At 41.6% G+C, this 24,612-nt stretch overlaps 1 protein-coding gene across 2 annotated transcripts in view; it reads left to right on the top strand.

Annotated features, from left to right (window-relative positions):
• The window catches only part of zmat4a (zinc finger, matrin-type 4a), a 196,607-nt gene that overhangs the window by 116,998 nt on the left and 54,997 nt on the right, over nucleotides 1-24,612 (top strand). For both annotated transcript variants that reach the window (XM_051678013.1, XM_051678022.1), the window contains exon 5: nucleotides 3,402-3,626. In XM_051678013.1, coding sequence (XP_051533973.1) covers nucleotides 3,402-3,626 — 225 coding nt within the window. The remainder of the gene's footprint in view (nucleotides 1-3,401; nucleotides 3,627-24,612) is intronic.

The following is a 24,612-nucleotide window of genomic DNA, read 5'->3' on the forward strand; positions in this document are numbered from 1 at the left end:
AAACTTATGCAACAAAGTGTTATTTTAAGCATGATGTCATCATGCACAACATTTTTATCAATAAAAGGCCATTTGAATGGAAACAGGCAGAAGACGGAAAATATCGCAAACTTTTTTTTATGCATTTTCACTTTGTTGATAACAAAACAGCACGAAAGTGGATGGAAACTAGGTTAATGACACCTAAACACTGACACATTCAGACACAAAGTTGCCCATTCTCTCAAATTTTCTCTCTGCCAAATAATAGGATGTGATGCAGATGCTGAACGTCATGGTTACTTGTGTAACCTCTGTTCCCTGATGGAGGGAACGAGACGTTGTGTCGATGTAGTGACACTAGGGGTCACTCTTGGGAGCCCGAGACACCTCTGGTCTTTGATAAAAGGCCAGTGAAAATTGGCGAGTGGTATTTGCATGCCACTCCCCCGGACATACGGGTATAAAAGGAGCTGGTATGCAACCACTCATTCAGGTTTTATGCTGAGGAGCAGATATAAGGTCCGGCCATTTCAGCGGGTAGTTCAGCGTTGTGGCAGGAGGGACACAACGTCTCGTTCCCTCCATCAGGGAACGGAGGTTACGAATGTAACCATGACGTTCCCTATCTGTCACTCACTCGACGTTTTGTCGATGTAGTGACATTAGGGGTCCCTATACGAAACGCCACAATTGGCTGAACTGTGTTACGTGAACTGGCGGTGTGTGGTGGGCAGACTACTGTGCTGCTATGGCGGTTCCACTCTAACCCAACGCTCGCGGCTGCCTGGGAAAGCATGTCCATCATTTCGGCATCGGCCTGTGACTGGGCAATCTTCCCTGAAGGGGGAAGCCCAGCTGAGGCTTCTGCGTCCGACTGGACAAGCCCGCTCTCTGATGCTGCGCTCGAGAGCTCATCATCTTCGCGGGCTCCGAACAAGAAGCCAGACTCACCATGAGATGAGCCGGTGAACTCATCCGGAAGCCCGATTGGGGCAAACGAGCGTGCTGGGGAATGGGAGGTCCGCGGGGGGATACCCGGCGGAGACTATCCCATTGGGGTCCCCAAATTGCCCCCAGTGCTAGCCACACTGGCCTCATACCCGTAGGTAGAAGGACCGAGGCGGGGAGCCGCTGGGGTGGCTTGGTTTCTTACGAAAGCAAGCCACGACCGCAACGTTGCCATGGTCATGTTCTCGCAGTGAGAACATGAACCATCCACAAACGCTGCCTCCGTGTGGGTCGCGCCCAGACACGAAAGACAGCGATCATGACCATCCGAAGTTGAGAGATAACGACCGCAACCAGGAATAACACACAATCAGAAAGGCATCTTTAAAAAGACGTTCCGTGTGTGCCGCTCTTTTAGAGAAATATATACTCTTTTAGAGGGGAAAAAACTCTTTCAGAAAATATACTCTCTGGTTTTTCTGCCAAAGCACCCAGGGGCGTTCTCTGCAGTGCACCAGTGCAGAGGAGGGAGAAGCCGCTGAAATGCGCCGTCAGATCCAACAGAGATGAATGAACTGTAGTATTCAGCTCAATGAGCATGACCGTTCGGCTCCGAAGAGAAAATCTGAATGAGTGGTTGCACACCAGCTCCTTTTATACCCGTATGTCTCGGGGAGTGGCATGCAAATACCACTCGCCAATTTTCATTGGCCTTTTATCAAAGACCAGAGGTGTCTCGGGCTCCCAAGAGTGACCCCTAGTGTCACTACATCGACACAACCTCGAGTGAGTGACAGATAGGGAACAGAGCTTTTTTAAACATTGTCTATGGCAGGGTGGACAAAGCAACTTTTTTTTTAAGATTCTCCAGTGTTTTTTTTTTATTTTATTATTTTTTTAAATTTTTCACTTGTGATGACACCAACATCCAAATAAAATATAACTGGTTTGGAGTACAGAAGCAAGGCTTTGTGTGTGAGGTTTGTCAGAAACAATACAAAGCATCATCTTACTATTAAGGGCTATGACAACAGCTTTTTATGTATTTAGTAGAAGACAGAGCCAAACAGAGGGACAGATGAAATCCTACTTATTGTGTTTTTGCAGTCAAGATCAGAAGCTATTTTTGAACGTAGTTTTCCGAAGGTCAATGGTGACCGCGAATAAAACACAGGGGAAATTCACTAAGAATGCAGCTGATAGCACAGGTTATTTTCATGCACTGTCTGCAATTTTTTAACTCCTGATTCACTAAAGGAAATGTGAAAATTAGGTAATGCCGCTACCGCGCCCACAAAATTTGCACTGACGGCAATTTGCACACCTCAATTTCCAATCCGATGGGACAATAACTTAATTTAAATACACAATGCACAGTGCTATTTCAGCGCATTTTAGTGCCTAGTTTAACTGGATTACTGACGGTTAGTGAATAAAGCCCTATTCAGACAGGATTAGTTATATGCCCTTCACAACTTCAGATAATGCTGGCTGTTGCGTTTGAACTGATGCATGTTTTTCTCAAGCATTTTATGCTGTCGAGAGTTTATTTACCCATGTAAAAAAGAAAGAAACTAGCACATATTTTTTTTTTTTTTTTTTATGATTTGAGAAGAGTGAGTGTAGGTGAGCCCCACATTTTGGAACATATACAGTGTTCCGGAGGGACAAGTAAAATTAGATAATGTAGAGGGATTGTCAATTTAACTCAAGAGTGTAATATAAGATTACAGGCTTGTTAATGTCACCAGTTCTGTTGTATTTAGCCAGATATTCCAATCAGTTTCTTTTTATAAATCACAAATACATTATATGATCATGTTTAATATTTCCTGCATAATATATCAGCACAGTATACATTTTTTAATAGGTCAGTGACGTATGACAACAGTGTGTAAATGCAATAGGCACCTATCTCTATGATTTTTACAGACATCACTTATCCAGTACAAATTGAATGTAAACATTACAGATTTATGCAGTAATAATTACTTTGTGGACATATGTATATCCCATCTGAAAAGGTCTTAAGGTGCCGGTTTTTGTGCTGAAATACTATGCGCAAAAGAGGTGCAACTATTCAGTAAATTTATCCCATACCTTACACATTTTTGAATAAAGACATGCAGTTTGTTTCATGGGGCTTGCTCATATAGAGAAAGAAGAGGTCCAAAAAGTTATCTAGCTATTGCAACCAACATGTACAGAGAGTGTGATAGGAACAGGGAGGCAAAGAAATCGTGATGTCTCCCACAATCGGATCTCTCTAGCCCAATATTTTGGAGTTAGTCAAGCTGAATAATCTTGCTACTGACTGAAGTAATATACTGTATAGGGATAATAACTTGTTCATAGTTGACAGACTTTCATAAACTTTGCATCATACCTTGCCAGCATGTTTTACTGTTGCACTCAGATATGAAGTAGTATCTAATATCTATTCCATGTCTTGCTGTTTTTTTTTTTTTCAGAGGTGCCACCTAGTCCAGTGAAGACACCTTCATCAGAAAGCTCACCTGTGAGCTCCACACGTCAGCACCGGGATTCTGATCGCTACTGTCAGCTGTGTAATGCTTGGTTTAACAACCCTGGAATGGCACAGCAACACTACGATGGTAAAAAGCACAAGAAGAATGCAGCACGAGCAGACCTGTTGGAACAACTGGGAAAGACTTTAGACATGGGAGAGATGAAAGGTACAGAGTCTTTAACCCTGTCTTCATAGCAGTTTTTGGCTGCATGGTAGCTGGTGCTGTTAGCTCATTAAATGCAGAGGCTATATTGAACGATAAAGGTTTGTGTTGCTGTGGAGGTGAGGGCATGTTCGAGCACCCATCTGGGGAGAGAGAAAGCGGTAAGGACATCCACCTCAGATGAACTGTGACTAATTACCTTTTCTATGTTCACAGTGAGAGTCGGGGGAGATAAAAGACGGCCCAGTCCAGAGAGAGAGGACGAAGCAGAGTCTGTGGGAAAGTGACTGCTGAAAAGCAAATCTTTAAAGAGCACCTATTATGGTTTTTCAAATATCACCTATCAGATAGCTGTTTGTGATGTAAAAAAGTCTGCAAAGTTTCAAAAATCAATGGGCACGACAAATGGAGTTATTGACTCCCAAAAGAAAGAACCGATTCTGAACACCTGAAACGAGTCGTTAGTAATTCCAGACTTATTTCCTGTACTAACCTACGTAATTTGGTAACAAAAAATCCTCCTCTGGTCTTCATTGGCTACTCGTGAACAGCTTTGACCCACCCTCAAACACTACACTAAGCGGTAGACCAATCACAACAGACTGGGACATCTGACCAATCAGAGCAGAGTAGGCTCTCTGAAAGGAGGAGTTTAGAATGAATCCTTTAGAACGGATCATTGAACGAGTCGTATTTGACACTAAGAATAAAAGGTAATGCTGCAATTTAAATTATGAGCAAATTAAAGTGTTTTTTGACCTTGAATGCATGTAAATCTATTGTATAAACCATAATAGGTGCTCTTTAAAGTGACTGCTGAAAAGCATATCTTTGTGTGTTTATTTTATTATGCTGAAAAGCAGGTTTGTGTACACTGAAAATTGTTGCGATTAAAAGTGACTTACTTTGGATTATTCACCCAGCTCCCGCTTCCTCCTTTGATCCAAATACGAACCTTTGCTTCACTGGTGCCGAAACCCGGTACAAGGAGGAAGAGTACGCTGCTATGGAGTCATCTTCGCCACTGGAGGAAGTGTTCTGATCCCTCGCCAGCATTCACCAGGCTCAACACCAGGCCATCTCAGATCTGCGGGTGGAGCAGCAACAGTGCTTCGAGGTGATCTTTGGAGGCCAAGAGGAGGACTGACAGGTGTCGCTGAGTTTGGTGCCTCAGGAGGGGGCGCATGCCGCAACCCCAGCAGCAGTGAACTCCCATGTGTTGCTTGCGAAGATGAGGGCACAAGACGATCCGGAGGCCTTTCTGGATCTCTTTGAGTGCACGGCCTCAGCTCTGGAATGGCTGCGGGTGCAATGTGCAGTCCACCTCTTACAGCTGCTGACCAGGGAGGCCCAACTCACGGCCCAACAGCTCCCAGTCAACAACATCCTGAGGTACCCCGAGCAGAAGAAAACTATCCTGCAGTGGGTCGGCCGCAGTCCAGGGGAGCAACGCCAGCAGTTCCGATCCCTGATGCTAAGCGAAGTCAGCCGCCCGTTTGCCTTTGCTCAACAGCTCCATGATGCCTGCCTGCGGTGGGTGCTGGCTGAGGAGCCCAGCGATGTCAGGCATGTCATCAATCTTGTGGTGCTGGAGCAATTCATCTCCCGACTGCCGAAAGGATCAGTGGAGTGGGTCCAGTTCCAATGCCCGATGTCGCTGGATGAAGCAGTACAGTTGGCGGAGGACCATTTAGCAGTGTACCCGGGTGCCAACGTGCCCCACTTTCTCTCTCTCTGTGACTCCTTACCCTCCCCTCTCCTTCCTTGTGACCTATCCTGTTCCCCTGGAACCAGCATACTATCCCTCCTGTTTCTCTCTCCCCCGGCTCTACCCATTCTTCCTCTCAGGTGGGGGCAGCTGCCGCCACTAGGGTGGGTGTGAGGTTCAGGCCGGTCTGTTGGTGTTGCGGGGAGCCGGGTCACAAACAGTGCCCGGTGATGGAGGTGGGGATGTTGATCCAGGTCCCCAACACTCCACAGGCCACCCCAGATCGAGCTGGGATGTACCAAATACCCATGAGTATTGGGGGGGGTACATACCAAGCCTTGGTGGATTCAGGTTGTAACCAAACATCTATTCATCAATGCTTGGTTCAAAATGGTACATTGAATACAAATAATCGGGTGAAGGTGAGGTGTAAGCACGGGGATATTTACGATTATCCTGCAGTGACTGTCACTATTCTGTTTCGGGGTCAAAAGCATAACATTGAGGCTGTGGTTAGTTCCTACCTCACCCATCCACTAATTTTGGGTACTAATTGGCCGGCGTTTCCCGAATTGTTAAAAGGGTTGTGTGTGGATGGGTCCCGTTATACAGTGGGACGGTGTGGGGTGTGCAGTGCGCACGGGGGAGCCAGGTAAGTCACTTTTAATCGCAACACTTTTCAGTGTACACAAACTTTGCTTTTCAGCATAATAAAATAAACACACAAAGATATGCTTTTCAGCAGTCACTTTAAAGATTTGCTCTTCAGCAGTCACTTTCCCACAGAATAGGCTTCTTCCTCTCTCTCTGGACTGGGCCATCTTTTATCTCCCCCGACTGTCACTGTGAACATAGAAATGGTAATTAGTCACAATTCTCTCTACCCAGATGGGCGCTCAACCACACCCTCAGCTCCACAGTTGCTTTACTGTCCTGCAAGTCCTTGGTGAAAATAGGAATGATGATGATATTAGCTAGTGCAGCTGCATAACCGTATATTGGTTATGTGTTATTGCAAACTGTACCATATACAGTAATTAGACTTGAATTGATGGGGTGTGTTGCCATCATATGGTAATTTAGGTCTATTGAGAAATGGAATAAATGTATGTAAATACTTTTTTCATGCTTTTTGTAAATTTGTTGTTACAGGGCTTTTTTTAATGTTTTATTTTATCATTAACACTTTAGTTAATGCATTAGGTATCATGAACAAGCAATGAAAAATATATTTTTAACAGCATTAATTAATCTTTGATAATGCTAGTTCATAAAAATCCAATTGTTCCATGTTTATTCATGTTAGTACATAGCGCATTTACTAATGTTAATATGTTCAACTTTTGATTTTAAAAATGTATTACTATATGGTCAAATTAATAATATTAAAGGTGCTGTAAGCGATTTTAGCCGTTCTACTTCCAGGAGACTGAGCCGTTGGATTAGCCACGCCCCCTCTTTCCAAAACCCTGCACTTCAAAGATAACAAAATGAGCTTTATTGAGACCGACAGAAATGGTTGTTAAAAACTGACAACTTTTATGAACAACATATGTCTCAATAATTTGCTGCAACTACAACACTATGAGAACGTGCTAAATGACTGACAGGTTGAAAGCATCATTGTCCACTGTTTGCAGACACATTTTAGAGCTGTCACAGAGACAGGTAAGATATCTTACAACACTTATTTCAGTAATATCTCTCATGGAGTAGGAAAATTTTTTTGTGTACCTTTCCATGATAAAATCGCTTACAGCACCTTTAAGCTAGATTGATTAATGCTGTAAAAGTATTGTTTGTTCAAGTTAACAAATGAAAATTTATTGTAAAGTATTACCATTTTATATTTAGAAGCAACTTCAGACATCCAACAACAAAAAATTTCAACAAAAAATTCTCATTTATATCTCTGATATTATATTACATTATATTATATTATATTATATATTTAATTCAAATTATTTTATCAGCATAACGACAGTTGTGCTCAAAAGTTTGCATACCCTTGGAGAATTGGTAATATATGTACCATTTTTAAAGAAAACATGAGTGAGCAGGCAAAACACATTTCTTTTATTTCTTATGGGATTCATATTCAACTGTAGGTTATAACAGAATGGCACAATCATAAAACAAAACATGGCAACAATGAAAAAAATGAAATTACCCCTGTTCAAAAGTCTGCATACCCTTAGTTCTTAATACTGTGTATTGCCCCCTTTAGCATCAATGACAGCGTGCAATCTTTTGTAATAGTTGTCTATGAGGTCCCAAATTCTTGCAGGTGGTATAGCTGCCCATTCGTCTTGGCAAAATGCCTCCAGGTCATGCAAAGTCTTTGGTCGTCTTGCATGAACCGCACATTTGAGATCTCCCCAGAGTGGCTCGATGATATTAAGGTCAGGATACTGTGATGGCCACTCCAGAACCTTCACCTTTTTCTGCTGTAACCACTGGAGGGTCAACTTGGCCTTGTGCTTAGGGTCATTGTCGTGCTGGAATGTTCAAGAGCGTCCCATGCGCAGCTTTCGTGCAGAAGAATACAAATTGTCTGCCAGTATTTTCTGATAATATGCTGCATTCATATTGCCATCAATTTTCACAAGATTCCCCATGCCTTTAGAGCTCACCCCCCCCCCCACCCCAAAACATCAGTGAGCCACCACCATACTTCACAGTGGGGATGGTATACTTTTCACTATAGGTCTTGTTGACCCCTCTCCAATCATAGCACTTATGGTTGTGACCATAACGCTCTATTTTGGTCTCGTCACTCCAAATTACAGTGTGCCAGAAGCTGTGAGGCGTGTCAAGGTGTTGTCGGACATATTGTAACCAGGTTTTTTTTGTGGCATTGGCGCAGTAAAGGCTTCTTTCTGGCAACTCGACCATGCAGCTCATTTTTGTTCAAGTATCGTCATATTGTGCTCCTTGAAACAACCACACCGTCTTTTTCCAGAGCAGCCTGTATTTCTCCTGAGGTTACCTGTGGGTTTTTCTTTGTATCCCAAACAGTTCTTTTGGCAGTTGTGGCTGAAATCTTTCTTGGTATACCTGACCTTGGCTTGCTATCAAGAGATCCCCGAATTTTCCACTTCTTAATAAGTGATTGAACAGTACTGACTGGCATTTCCAAGGCTTTGGATATCTTTTTATATCCTTTTCCATCTTTATAAAGTTCCATTACCTTGTTACGCAGGTCTTTTGACAGTTCTTTTCTGCTCCCCATGGCTCAGTATCTAGCCTGCTCAGTGCATCCACATGAGAGCTAACAAACTCATTGACTATTTATACACAGACACTAATTTCAATTTAAAAAGCCACAGGTGTGGGAAATTAACCTTTGATTGCCATTTAAACCTGTATGTGTCACCTTGTGTGTCTGTAACAAGGCCAAACATTCAAGGGTATGTAAACTTTTGATCAGGGCCATTTGGGTGATTTCTGTTATAATTATGATTTAAAAAGGAGCCAGACAACTATGTGATGATAAATAGCTTCATATGATCACTATCCTTAAATAAAAGACAGTTTTTTTTTTTGCATGATCAGTCATATTTTCAAAATCAATGCCAAAATGTCACAATTTCTGCCAGGGTATGCAAACTTTTGAGCACAACTCTATTTGGGGTGCACTTTATTTTACAGTACGTGTACTTTCAGTATACTTAGAGTGTACTTACCCAAGAAAGTACTGAGTAATATTAGGTAACTACTTGTACTTAATATGGGTTAAGTTTAGGTTTAGGTTAAGTACTTAGTAATTACTATACTTGTAATTATATAGTATGTAAATGTAGAACAGTACTGTAAAATAATGTGCTACTACTGTTTGAGTGAAAAGTTGAATTGGAAAATGTTCTCCACTACAACTTTGAACAAAACCTGATGATCCATGTTGTCCAGCATGATCTGAGAATGTTCCAAAGAGCATCTTGTGTGCTTCAATGGATAAAAGGAAATCTGACTTTCTATAGAAAGTTAACATGTTCAGTGTCACAGATTTGCTTACATTAGATTACTGACCTAGAAATAGTGCAAAATATTAAATATTTATTCTTAATTTTGTTATAACTTTGCTTTAAATTAAAAAACAAATTCCTTTAATTTTTTTTGTGATTTTGTTCGGACTGGTCTCTTATACAGTGCACAGAAATATCAAATGTCCACTCACTTTCATTTGATACTGTAAAGTCTTGAAGTAACTGTATTTCTATTAAAGAGACTTTTTATATAGCCTCTTTGTACACCACAACACCTTATAGAGTGAGTGCTCACTGCCACACTGTGAGGTCACAGAGAGTGACCTCTTTTCCTCAGGTAGTTTAATTTAGTTTTTATTGAAGGCTGTTCCCCGCTTAGAGTGATAGTTGGTACCATGGGGCCCAATTCCTCAATAGATTAATGAAACCGCTCACATAATACAATAGAACCTATAACTCTTCAATGTGTCTCTTACTTCCCCTGCCTCCTCTCCAGAATGAAAATAAAAGCAGCAATAGGTTTGTGTGGCTTGAGACTTCGATATAGGCTATTCATTTCTGCAGGGATGGAGAGTGTGCTCTCCTATTGTCTCTTTGCACACATTGTGTCAATACGAATACATTTCCTTTCAGCCGAGTGGGAATGAGTCCAGGCTGGTGGTCATTGCAATGAGGGCCTCTACAGCTGAGCGGTGCATGCTATTACATAACATGGGATATTTCCAGTCAGAGTTAAAGGGGCTCAATCCAGTAGAGATCAAAGCTCTGGAGAGATTGCCACTTTGAGACTGAGCTGAGCACTGAGCTGAGGTTGGGTTTTAGTGTGTTTTGACTGAAGGTTTCCTACAGCTTACAGTGATGGATGGTGAAATCAGACTATACTTGTTAATGGAAGACACAATGGTGACTTGGCCAGGCTCATAGTGACTATTACTCTGACTCTGTCAGAACAAGATTAAAGCTGAGAACAATTAGGCTGAGTGCTGGATGAGAAAAGCACAGGAATGCCTCTTAAGATAGAGAGAGTTATTCACTTACCAAGATCATGTAGCGAACACATGTCCATTCCACGTGTATATTATGCCTCAGATGTTTCCATTTTATAAAATGTTTATTTTAATATACATATATTTTTATATGAATAATATTTTTTTCATATACAGTACATATTAAAGAAACAGAAGTAGTGCTACTTTACAGCATCAGTGTACCACACCATTACACCATTAGACCAAAAAACACTTTACAAAAATGTTCCATTTTGTTAACATAAGTTAACAACATTATTCATCATGAACTAACAAAGAACAATACATTTACAGCATTTATTAATCTTGGTTAATGTTAATTTCAACATATAGTAATACATTTTTAAAATCAAAAGTTGTATTTGTTAACATTAGTTAATGAACTATGAACTAACAATAACGTCATGGTTACTTTCATAACCTCCGTTCTCTGATGGAGGGAACGAGACGTTGTGTCGATGTAGTGACACTAGGGGTTACTCTTGGGAGCCCCAAACACCTCTGCTTTTTTTTTTAAAAAGGCCAATGAGAATTGGTGAGTGGAATTTGCATGCCACTCCCCCGGACATACGGGTATAAAAGGAGCTGGTATGCAACCACTCATTCAGGTTTTGTGCTGAGGAGCCGAGACAGGTCCCGGCCATTTCAGCGGGTAGTTCAGCGTTGTGGCAAGAGGGACACAACGTCTTGTTCCCTCCATCAGGGAACAGAGGTTACGAGAGTAACCATGACATTCCCTATCTGTCACTCACTCGATGTTGTGTCGATGTAGTGACACTAGGGGTCCCTATACAAAACGCCACAACTATCTGAACTGTGTTATGTGAACTGGCGGTGTGTGATGGGCAGACCGCTGTGTACCTCGTAGCCAGCACACCAGGCCGTCACGTAACCTCTCCCAGTGCTCGAACGGTCCATCAGGAACAAGTCGACTGCCCAACTATAGGGACAGGCTAGCCCAGCCGAGGCCTCTTTCCCTCTCTTTTCTCCCCAAAAAGAGTGGAATTTGTTAACTGACTGGAAGCCATAAATGACTGCGTCGGGGGCTGTCCCTCCCAAGGGGAAGACACCGCGGAGACCACACCCCGCCCAAAAAGGGGGGGGGGGGATTTTGAGTGGAATACGTCACATGGTCTTACCAAGTCTTATTGGAAGTATGTCATGTGGAGAAGTCCCATGGTAGATCCTACCCGAAGGGGGAGGAGTTTCTACAGAGCATGGCAACCGGGGGCAGAGGGGCCTCTGCCCAAGGAAGACGCAGTTTGCCGACAGGGAAACTATTTTGTGGAAGATATCACATGGGGTCGCCTTCGGGGAACCAGCCCATGTGGAGCACCTACCTCAGTACAGGGGCTTGTTAGCACAAGTACTCCGCAAACTCAACTGCCAGAGGGCTAAGGATGAAAGTCATCCAGGGATCACAGTTTGTGAACACAACTGGGAGTCAAGAGCGCACGTCTTTGCCTCAAGGGAGGGGAAAGCCGCTATGTCTGCTTCCGCGTCCCTTCCAGGGGCCAGACGTGGAGATTCCAGAGGTCTGGTCGCGGGTGCCAGATGGTGCCCCGTCCCTGAGAAAGAAGGTCCTTCCTCAGGGGAATTCGCTGGGGGGGGGGGGGTGCTGTCGTGAGGAGTGTGAGATCCGAGAACCACGTCTGGGTGGGCCAGTAGGGTGCTACTAGATGATCTGCTCCTCGTCCTCCCTGACCTTGCACAGGGTCTGTGCAAGTAGGCTCACTGGGGGAAATGTGTATTTGTGTAGTCCAGGGGGCCAGCTGTGTGCCAGCACATCTATACCGAGGGAGTGGTCTGTCGACCAGCCCCAGAGAAGTGGGTCTCCTCGCCCCTGGGTCACCCATCTCGGGGGCGCTTCGAAGCCTTCCTCGGGTTCTTAGCGGCCGGCCATGAGACGGGTGGCGTCTGCTTCCTGTGGCTGTGGCGGAGCCAGTGTTGTTGCTGCAGGAGGACACCCTTGGCGAGGAGCAGACGGTGTGGGATCTTAAGCCACGCTGGGGCAGGATATGTTGTAAGGTCTCCGTCTGCTTCTTCACCGCCGAGAACTGCTGGGCAAAGTCCTCGATGGCATCGCCAAACAGGCCAGCCTGGGAAATGGGGGCGTCAAGGAACCGTGCCTTGTCCACCTCTCCCATCTCGACCAAGTTGAGCCAAAGGTGGCGCTCCTGGACCACCAGGGTGGACATCGCCTGCCCGAGAGACCGCACCATGACCTTCATCGCCCGGAGAGTGAGGTCTGTCGCCGAGCGCAGTTCTTGCATCAATCCCGGGTCAGAACTATCCTCTTGCAGTTCTTTTAGTGCCTTGGCTTGGTGTGCTTGCAGGAGAGCCATGGCGTGCAGGGTGGAGATGGCTTGTCCAGCGGCACTGCAGGCCGCAGTCCTCAGGCCCTGGATGGGAGCTTCGGGCGCCCGCACCAGGTGGCGGTGCTCTGTGGACACAAGTGCACCGCGAGCACCTTATCCACCTGGGGGATCACCGTATACCCCCTGGCCGCTCCACCGTAGAGGGTAGTGAGAGCAGGGGAGCTGAAAGACCGGGACCGGGCAGTAAAAGGTGCCTCCCACGATCTTGTCAGCTCCACATGCACTTCCGGGAAGAAAGGAACAGGGGCTGGGTGTGGCCGTGGGCGTCACCCCGAGCCCAGGAACCAATTGTCGAGCAGCGAGGGTTCAGGGGAGAGTGGAGGGTTCCACTCTAGCCCGATGCTCGCGGCCGCCTGGGAAAGCATGTCCATCATTTCCACGTCGATGTGAGACTTTCCCGAAGGAGGAAGCCCAGCCAAAGCCTCTGCATCAGACTGGACAAGCCCACTCTACGATGCTGCGCTCTAACTCGTCGTCTTTCCGAGCTCCGAACGAGAAGTCGAACTCGCGCTGAGACAAGGCAGCTGTCTCATGCGAGAGCCTGATTGGGACAAGCGATTGTACTGGGGAATGGGAGGTCTGTGGGGGGGATACCCGGCGGAGGTGGTCCCATTGATGTCCCCAAATCGCCCCCAGTGCTAACCGACGTGGCCTCAAACCCGTAAGTAGAAGGACTGGTGCGGGGAGCAGCTGGGGTGGCTTGCTTTCTTACAAAAGCAAGCCGCGACCGCAACGTTGCCATGGTCATGTTCTCGCAATGAGGACATGACTCATCCATGAACAATGTCTCCGCGTGGGCAGTGCCCAGACACGTAAGACAGCGATCGTGGCCGTCAGAAGCGGAGAGATAATGACCGCAACCAGGAATAACACACAAACGGAAAGGCATCTTTAAAAAGACGTTCCATGTGTGCCACTCTTTTTGTGAATGAAAATGTACTCTTTTAGAATATATTCTCTTATTTTCGCTCTGCCGAAGTGCCCAGGGGTTAGTAAATGTGTTATCAATTACTTTATGCCTTATTCTATTGTATAAGTATAATTCACACTAGATCAGTAAATGATGCTTTTTTAACCACTCGATAATGATTTAAAGCAGAGATGGACCACTTCTATTAAAATGAATGGGAGAAATTAGAATGCTCAACCAAGGAGCTCTGAGTGCCCAACGGTCAACAGATGTAGAAAGGAAGTCCCGCCTTACAGTTAAAAGAGCCAATCAACTTTTAGATACAGACATCACCTGTCAATCAACTCTGGAACGTGCATGTGCATTACCTATACAAGCTGGGAAAAAAGTGACTTTGTTTAAAGTAACGTGCAGTAGAAATGTGTCTTGTTTACATTCTAAATTCATGACGCTAACGCGCTAACACACGTATACATGGCCATAATACGAGCCGATGGACCCTTTTCACAGACCTGTTATGACGTGTTTCCACCTTTAACAACGTTAATGTAGTAAACTTTTTTATATATCCAATTTTAAAAATATTTATTATAAATTTATAACATTGTACTTTGAATTATATTACCCTGGAATACGTTTAAAAAAAAAATCAGTTACCGTAGCTGCAATGAGCCTTCTAACACAGCTGCTGAGGGAGTGACTGAAAATTTGGCCTGTTTCTCTCTTTTTATTGTTGTTATCCAGCACTGTATATTTTTATCTTCTTTTGCAAAGCTGTGAAACCATAATCGCTGATTTTAAATTTTGCTGTTGGAGCAAACAGGTAAGCCAAAAATTTATTTGCTGGGATCCCTCACAGTTTTCCTTATTGGAAAATGTCTCTAGGTGAATGATCGTACATATGTAGGTCAGTTTGCACCAACTCGCTAATAACTGCACACCAGTGTGTTCATATTGAGTGATCTTGACTGGCTGAACAATGTATAGAAAGGAGGAGGTATTGGCCTCAAGGTAGGTGGTGGTCCAGAACACACCTACTGATGACGTGGACCAATGGCAGTAAGATGTTTAGCAGCCGGTAAGAAGTTTTGCTAAAAGTTCGCCCAGACAAACTGTTACGTACCACCAAAACAAATGCAAAACACCTTCTTTTTAAGTTTTAGTTCTAACTGACATCACATCAGTTCATTCTCTGGTTTTGTATGAAGTATATCGGTGCCTTAACACTTATGCACTGTTAATGAATCCCTGGACTAAATGGACCTGCAGAAAAACAGCCACAGCTGATCTTTAACACACATTTCCTCCTCACTGGGTTAAGGAGGGAAAAATAGATGGGCTGAACATCGCTGCCCATTTGCACTGTCTGCCTTGCAAGGTCTCCCACTAATGTAACCTAGTCATTACTCCAGCCAGGAAATGTCAGCGCAGACACAGCAGCGTTCAGTTGCACGCCTCTGATGGCTTCTCTCCAACGTTATTATCAATTAGTAATGATGTGGCAAATCACCCTAACGGCCAGAGCAGGGTGAGTGTGAGAGAGACAGAGTGTGTTCTTTGGCAAAGAGGGAAATGTTGCAGGAGAATTTGCTGCCTAATTCATTGGGCTGGGGTGCTTCTGGTGGCAGGCTCATCTTTCAAACCAAGTGTTAGCACCTAGAACACTTCAGCTAGTGCTTCATGTGAAGAGCTTCTATCTCTGTCTCTCAAGTCTAATTTATACTGGGCAAACAGGCTTCTTTTAGTTCACCTAAAAATTATGACGAAATGCACTGACATTTTTGTTCTGCTAAGGTGTTAATTTGGTGGTATTTCTCCTGTTTGTGCACGTCCTTGAAATTCTTGACCTAGGAGAACACAGCTAGTCGAAGAGCACGGATGATTGGTTTAAACTAATCGTGAGTGTGGTTTGGACGTGATGTTCTTTATTCATTTATTTTCCTAAATGATCTCATTTTAAAACAATGCCACATGTAGTATAAGTGCTACAAAGTACAGTATACTAGTATAAGCACCTTTGTTCGCCTCGGTCAGAATTCCTGTTATTTCATAGTATGTACTGAATTCGATGAAGAATTTACTTATGTCAGTGTGTAGTATAAATACTTTCCCAGACATACTACTTCCATATTGGCATTCCATTTCATTTTTCCGAATTTGATGGCTCCTCAGTTCTGTGGCCTTAGCAAAGTTGTCCACTGGTTGCACACTTCAGAATCTCATCTCACCAGATGCATTATGTCATCTGAGTATTATTCACCTAATATATTATGAACATTGACTTTTCAGACATCCTAATCATTATCATTTGACATACTGCTTTTTGCAGGATAGGTTATTAATGCTCATAAGTGGGGGGGGGGGGGGGGCATCGCAATATTTTACCTCAGAATATTGTAACGGCATGAATCAGCATGTATTATTAGAGTTTTCACATTTACATTTTTTGTAAAACAAAATATACTGCGAAATTAGGTCAACAAAAAGACCAAAATGCAAACTCAGAGCAAGCGAATATAAGCCTAGAAGTTTCATTTGTTGTGCAAAGCACTGAAATCCAAAGAAGTTGAATGAGAAACAAGTGAGTAAAATATCGCAGTATCACATTTTTTTAATTGTGAATCACTAAACAAAGAATGGCAATATAATTGTACCACAACCCAGATTTCGTTATAATATCGTATCACCCGGTCCCTGCTGATTCCCACCACTATCCATAAACCTTTGTTTTTCTTTCACTTTCCTCAAATATTTTGTGGTCTTCCTTTTCTCCTTGCATATACTGTATCTGTGTCTGCTATGTCCTGCTATGTGTTGTCTGATGTTCAGAGCATCAGAGAGGAAGGCAGCAGTCACACTTTGAAGAATGAAACATAATGAAATATTCATAGCTTTTATATTGAGCACTGTGTCTGCATGGTTCTTGTGAATGTGTATGAGTGTGCGTGCATAGCACGTTTTCTATTCCTGTAGGTTTTTATTGCAGCATCTCTCTATTGACACAAAGGGATTGCTGCACGTTAGTTCTATGTTTTATAGCTTTTAAGAAGGGTGACCCTCAAGGGGATTTCTTGCAGTGTCTTCTGATTTGAGTGAGACCAAGACTCAACAGCTCTTACACAGGGGGTGGTACTCTTTGTACTTCAAATCAAATCAAATCACTTTTATTGTCATACAACCATATACACAAGTGCAATAGTGTGTGAAATTCTTTGGTGCAGTTCCCGAGCAACATAGCAGTCGTGACAGTGATGAGACATATACCAATCTACAATAAACATCAAATTTACACAACACAATTTAAAATCTAATATACACACAATTACACACAACACAATATACAAATAATAACATACAATGTACATTATACAATACATACAATATAGAATACACATTATACAATAATAATAAAAAAATAATATATATAGTATATATAAAATATACAGTAGGTTGTATTGTTCTGTATTGACATTCAGGCTGTCGGTTGATAGTCAGTTGCCAGTATGTTGTTAAGAGAGAATATAATTTATGACAGTCCAGGGTGAGATAATTAGATTAATAAAGTGCAGTGCGGATGTATATTGATCATGAGCGATCAAGAGTTCAAAAGTCTGATTGCTTGGGGGAAGAAGCTGTCATGAAGTCGGCTGGTGCGGGTCCTGATGCTGCGATACCGCCTGCCTGATGGTAGCAGTGAGAGCAGCCCATGGCTCGGGTGGCTGGAGTCTCTGATGATCCTCCCAGCTTTTTTCACACACCGCCTGGTATATATGTCCTGGAGGGAGGGAAGCTCACCTCCGATGATGTGTCTGGGAGTTCGCACCACCCTTTGCAGTGCTTTGCGGTAGTGGGCGGTGCTATTGCCGTACCAGGCGGAGATGCAGCCAGTCAGGATGCTCTCTACAGTGCTGGTGTAGAACCATGTGAGGATATGGCGGTTCATTCCAAACTTCCTCAGCCGTCTCAGGAAGAAGAGCCGCTGATGAGCCTTCTTCACAACGGCCTCAGTGAGGACAGACCATGTGAGTTCCTCAGTGGTGTGGACACCCAGGAACTTGGAGCTGCTGACTCTCTCCACTGGTGCTTCATTGATGGTGATACTTATTCCTAAAGTGACATTTACTTTCATTTTGCCACCTAAAAATGCAATAAAAATTAAACATTCAAAAAATAACATGAGAAGTGTGATCAGTGGCCAAAGATGTCCATCTGAAGGGGTGGTAGACTTTGAGCATGCAAAATTGTTTTGGACACTGCAACAAACAGGACATAATGTCAAATCAAAAATGTAGAATAATATTATATTCAAAATGTTAAAATATATATACAGTAATCTACTCACTTTCCTGCAACAATAAAAACACAGTTTTGAATTATGTAATTTCTGAACTGAGCCAAGAGGTCAGTGTGTGACTTTTCCATCTTCTATTGGTCACACGCCTTCTCATCATCCAAATTCATGGAGTTCCCATACTTAAATTTTCATCTGCAGCAGAATGTGAAATTTCTTTTCATAAGCTTGCATTTCTGGTCTCCCACATTTAGATGTGTTTGAATGGAATTGAATGGAGCGCAAAGTCTAGTAGTGTGACAGCACCTTTAATGTGTATGGCTGTTGCAGTGGTGCTTTAAAGAGAATGAATTTAAAGATGCTTTCAAGAGGGTTTTCCCTGCTAATCCACACTAATAATCTAAGCAAAGCACCAAATATCAAACCTTAAAAAAAAAAAAAAAAATACGAAAAAATCTAGATAAACTTGTCAACTTCGACTACATAGTCTATTGTTGGTTCACTAGTCAACCATCGTGTCCCATCCATTTCTAAAGCCTGTCATATTTAGTTTTTTTCAGTGCTGAAAACTGAAGAGAATTCTCATTTTCTCTCATCCTTTTCAGTCTCAGTCATTTATTTTCATGTACGAGTGTGTAGTTGCTATTTTCACCATCACATTTAACCAACCCATTCTTTTAACACTTAACACTGCACACTTCACTAAAAACCAACTCATTAGAGGGCACATCTACAGTCATTTAGAGGGAGAGGCAGGAAACAGGATTATTTTCCTCTCTTGCAGCACTCTGTTAGAAAGTGGAGGAAGGCCTTGTCATTTGAGTCCTCATCTCAACATTTTCTGGTGGAATTATGCATAGCGTCCTGTTTTCATCCCTGATGAAAGCAATCAGTCTCACCCTGGTGCTGCTATCGTGTCACAGTATTCATGCTGACAGTGTTTGGGTTCCTCAGTATCTAAATCACTGTGTAACTGCGCAGGATTTATTTAGTTATTCTATGTACTTCATGTACTCATTCAAAGGGGAGCTGCAGTGTTCCACAAAACCTATCGATGCAGGTCCAAAATGTAATGCCAAACTGAGGTTTTTTTGTCAAGTTCTCAACAAAGTAGTATGGTAACTTGAGAAAATTGCTTATGCATAGTTATTTTGTATTATAATCAACAGTGTGACGACTGATCTTGAAAGCAATTTAGTGATTTTGAAACATTTGTGTGGCTGTATGTAATGCATCAATGGCCTTTTGGCGACATGATTTATTTGACACTTGGCTTTAGGAAAACAGATATTTACACACACTTTATCAATCAAGTCTGTTTAGATGTCGTCATTCTGACAGAGAATGCTGATATAATGCAAAGCTATATGATTTCAGAAGTGATTATGGCTCTTTTCTTGGAGTTTCTTTTAGAGTCATAACCAAGCAAATCAGGCAGTGCCTGTGACAAATTCCACCTATCGGAACACTCTCCTGCTGGTTAACTGGAAAGACAAGTTTGGAGATATTATTTGGCTGGTCTGCAGATCAGCTTTTTAACTCCAAGGACTATGCAATTACTAGAGTTGGGGTACTCGAGTTCGGACTCGAGTCTGAGTCACGGGTCCAATTTTAATGGACTTGGACTTGTCATGGACTCGGCTGCATTTTTACTCTGACTTGACTCGGACTGGAGCCTTTGGGATTCAGGATTTTTTTCCGAGTCCATGGCATTTGATTTGTGATGCAATGAACTAAATAAATAAATAAAAATAACGAAACAGAAATAAATGGACACTCTGTCTGCAAGCAGTTGTAGCGCCCCATGATGTGGTAGACGTAGCCAGGGTTTGTTTCACAGTGTTGAGCAAACACACCTGCAGAACAGCACACTCAGTCAACCAATACGCTTGAATGTTACTACGGAGACTCCTGTATAACATAGATTACCGAGGTGGCTGGGATGACGAACACATAAAGACAGGTATGTAGCCAATGTACTAGAAACTACACGGCAGGTTCGCACAGCACGAGACCTGACAACTTGTAAAATCGCACGTGCCGTTTGTGCAGCCAAGACGGTGCTCGCATCGCGGTTTCATCGAGGTTAAGAACTTCATTAAAGGTGCAGTATGTAAGATTCAGAAACCCTTATTATTAATGACACCTGTGGCCGTTAAGTGAACTGCAGCCAGCTACCAGTTGCTCGTGAGAGCGCACAAACTCTATAGGGATGCGAGCATTGACCAAAACAATGACGTAACGTACAAAGAGATTGAACGTGGTTCACCGACATCATGATGGGGTAGCATAATTAAAATTACACAGTTATGATTGTTTTACTACAAACTTTGAGACTGCATATTATATTTGACTCTCCAGTGCTGTAACAGGGCTAAAACAAAATATGGATATAGGTCTGGCTATGCGAGACTGTAGTTTGAAGTAATCACTTTTCTTTGCATGATACATTGACTGCATTTATACGATAGCCTATGCCGGCGTTAGCTAGCTAGCCAGCTTTATCAATAGCTTTTAGCTAAATTTGGTGGGTGATGACAGTAGCTGTTTATAAAATAGACTGTACATTATAAATATGTTGACACAATTCAGTATTGATGTGATTCCATCACAACTGTTATTTTGATATATCGATGCACTATTGTTTTATAATAATAGAATGTATATATTTTCTGTATAACCAAGTTACGTTACACTAATGAATGAAGCTTTTTGCATGATCTTGAACATTGTTTAGCATTCATTTCATGTGTTATTGTAGTTTACCTTTGCTGAATAATTACAGATTAACATTGACATTAACCTGACTTTTAGTATAAAGTGAAGAGCGTTGAAATTATTTGAAAGTTACGAAGCAAGGTAGCTTGCAATTCATCAGCGTTAGCAGGCAAGATCAAGTTAGCTAAAATTACATGGATCAATCCTTATGGCACTATATTTCACATGCTTTGCAGTTATGTAAGCTTACCTTTCCAATAAGAAGAATGCCAATTCAGGGTCTGTTTTGATCCCCAAAACTGAACGAAGGTCCCTCCAGCAATCAAATGCCCTGCCGATGTTCACTGTAGTTTTCACTCGACCACGATCACGTTCCCACTTAGCCAGACAGGATTCAGTAGATTATATATATTTAATTTATTTATTTTTTTTGCTTACTCTGTTTGTGTAGGAGTTGGTGTTGTGCTGGGAGCCAGACGTTTGCTGGATTCCATCTCTAAGATAACATTACCTAGTGTTGCAGTTTGTTGTCACTGTTGAATAGCATAAGAGAAGCTGCTGTCTGAGGCAAGGCTCTTGGGAGCGCACATAAACGTCACATCCTTTGGATTTTCCCGGCAAAAGTGACCCGCTCCCTTTGCATGAAAATCAGTCTACAGGCAACCTAGAAAGTCCGGGAATGGCTCATTTGTTAAGTTGCGTTACAAGCCGTTCACACATTGGCAAAACAAAAAGGCGAATATTACATGAAAACTTTTACATATTGCACATTTAAGTCAAGTCACCCACATCATGTCTCTCACAGTTTATTAAAACAACATATAACAGCATCTGTAGTCTCTTGTGGTCCACACAGTGTTGTCAACTTAAACTGGTCCTTGATGAATTAACTAACTTTTTAAATAGTCGGGAAAATAATTGTTATTGCTAAAGCAGACTACAACTCTGAAAAACAGATAAACAGCACCTATTTATTGTTTTTCTATTTTAAAAGCATTGACGAGCTGTTTAAAATCTGTTCTTTTACAGTTTTTTCCACAATAAAATGCACAGTGAAATATTAAGTTATTTTGGGCAGTGAAATGTTTTGTTTGTAATTTAATTATAGATTGAGAGACCGGATGTCCGGTTTATTACACAGGACAGTCCCAGTTTTTGGTAGGGTCGCTGAATTTTCTTAAATTTAATATCCTCAAAGAAGAAAATCAATTTTGTTGCGTCACATGTTGATTTGATGATACATTCATTCTAGTCTTCAGTAAATCAGCTGAAATGTGTCTGGTTACCATGGCAACGACGTCATGCACTTAGCACTCACTCTCTACATCATCCTGTAAGTCAGCGCAAATGCCCAAAATAATGCAAAAATGCGTTTTCAACAACGAGCTGAAAGAAGCCGATCCATGTCTTCACGCAACACATGAAAATGTACGCCGGGTGTTTTCTGAATGTTCATTTTCCCCATGAGCATGGAGGTATATCAGACAAGTGTCACACTCAGACAGCTACACTGCACTTTTTACATAGTACAACCACTTAGAGGAATATTCTGGGTTCAATACAAGTTAAGCTCAATTGACAGCATTTGTGGCATAATGCTGATTACCACAAAAATAAATTTTGACTCGTCCATCCATTTCTTTTAAAAAAAAAAAAAAGCAAAAATATGTGTTCCAGTGAGGCACTTACATGGAAGTCAATGGGGCCAATTTTTGAACATTAAAATACTCACTGTTTCAAAAGTATAGACACAAGACATAAACAAGGTGTGTTAATGTGATTTTAATGTGATAAAACTTAAAAACTTCTTTGCCATCATGATGTAATGTCAACAAACCCAAAAGCGACTGTAAAAATGACTATTTAAACAACTTTACAGTTCAAATAATTCATGAGTTTTAACAGAAGAATGAATGCAAGTGCTTTTATAAAATTATATGCTTTACATTTCTGACTTTTAAACCCTCCAAAAATTGGCCCTATTCACTTCCATTGTAAGTGCCATGATATCTGTAACCTCGATATTTGTTTTTTTAAAGAAAAGGAGGGACGGGTCGAAATTATTTTTTTGTGATAATCAATATTACGCCACAAATGCTGTCTATTGAATTGTTAATTTTGTATTAAAATGTGTACCTGACATGACAAGTCTTCTCATAATTACACATGCAATATGAAATTATATGGATAGAATAGGCTACGTGGAATTTGTAAATGAAAAATAAAAAAAAGCTAAAATGTGTTAAATAGTGAAAAATAAAATATATATTTTCACAAACTATTGCAGAAGTTTGCATACCCCTTTTGTTTTAGGCCTATTCGTTTTCACACCCCTTTCAGAATGTATGCAAATATAGGAGATAAAAGATTATATATTTTATGTAGTACCGTTTCATGAACTTGCACAGGAGATCAACGGTCGGTGAAGAGTTTCACTTAATAATACATCAGATTTCGGTTTGTTTCTCACCAACCCTTCTCATATTCCTTCAGAACAAGACATGTCACATACAATAATTTGTTAGACTTCTGAATTATACTTTTGTGTTCTTTTGAAACTTGAAGTGATCACCATAAACTGCCATTGTGTGACATCACTGAGCACAAATGTTTTTTTTTGGGGTTTTTTTCACAATTTCTCCCTTTGTGTTAAGAAAAAGAAAATCATATGGAGTTATAACAACACAGGGGTGAGTAAACAATGACTGAATTTTCATTTTTGGGTGAATTAATCCTTTTAGAACCAAGGGAATGTAAACTTTTGAACCGGATAATTTGTTTACATTCAGTTACCATTTTGTCTTGTGGAATATACAGTATGTGAGTAACTGTTGTCAAATAGCTTCTTCAAGGTAGTACTATATACATTTTTATGATACATCTTATTTTTTTTAAAATGATAACACACGGATGCATCAGGGTTTTAGGTGCACAAGCAGTGTGTAGAACTGCCCCACGTTTTCCGCGAATTAACAGTCATGTCCGTGTTAAATGGCCCTAATATTATCACTGGGCTTTACCAGTGTTTTCGGATGTAGCATTTGCAGTCAAGTCGTGAGATGTAACTTCTCAGCGAGTGCTGATTATTACTGTGTTGACTCATTATTTTACCAAACCAGTCAGCAGATAGAGACAAAAAAGAAATCATTATATATTATTTCTTTAGATAGGGATCATTTTAGATAAAACTCAAATAAATTGAAAGGACAAATTGAAAATGAAGTAGAACTAAAAAACAAAATTTTAATTTGAAACAATAATAACTCTGGTTTTAATGACTAACACAGCTTTCACTTTCTTTAGTCTATGTTTGAGTGGAGGGAAAAAAGCTACAAATAACTGAAATATCAACAGAACGCAATAAGAAGTGTGTTGAAGGACAGTTTTGTCTTCATACACCTAAAGCATATGCTTTCATTATGAAACCACATTGAAGTTTGTTCAGCAGGAAACTAATCATAAAATATAGAGGTGTTTTTGTTACATATATATTGACAGTTGTTTTTTCTTAGTTGTGAAATTTAAAATAAGCTTGATGTTGAGTTTACGGTTACAATTTGAATTCAGATTCATGAACAGATTCATTCGGACTCGACTCGGACTTGGCCTGTTATGGACTCGGTCTTGAGTCCGACTCGGCCCCTTTTGGACTCAGACTCAACTCGGACTCGATTGTTTAAAGACTCGGACTTGACTTGGACTCAACTAAGGTGGACTCAAACCCTACAATAGCAATTACATTCTTCCTGCCTAGTGCTTCAGTCTGTGATTGGTCCTGTGCTCTCCATCCTGACACAGATCAAGGAGTATTGGTGGGTATTACTTTTCCTTGCTAAGGTGCCATATTAGCTGTTTTCTGTCAGGCTTTGTTGATATTACACTTTCAGTTGTAGAAAGAAGTTAAACCTGGCTGATTTAAAACATACCATAACATGGACATATTTCTCATTTTAAGTTATAATGAAGTCAA

Source organism: Myxocyprinus asiaticus, chromosome 3, assembly GCF_019703515.2.
Source record: "Myxocyprinus asiaticus isolate MX2 ecotype Aquarium Trade chromosome 3, UBuf_Myxa_2, whole genome shotgun sequence".
NCBI classification, from domain to species: domain Eukaryota; kingdom Metazoa; phylum Chordata; class Actinopteri; order Cypriniformes; family Catostomidae; genus Myxocyprinus; species Myxocyprinus asiaticus.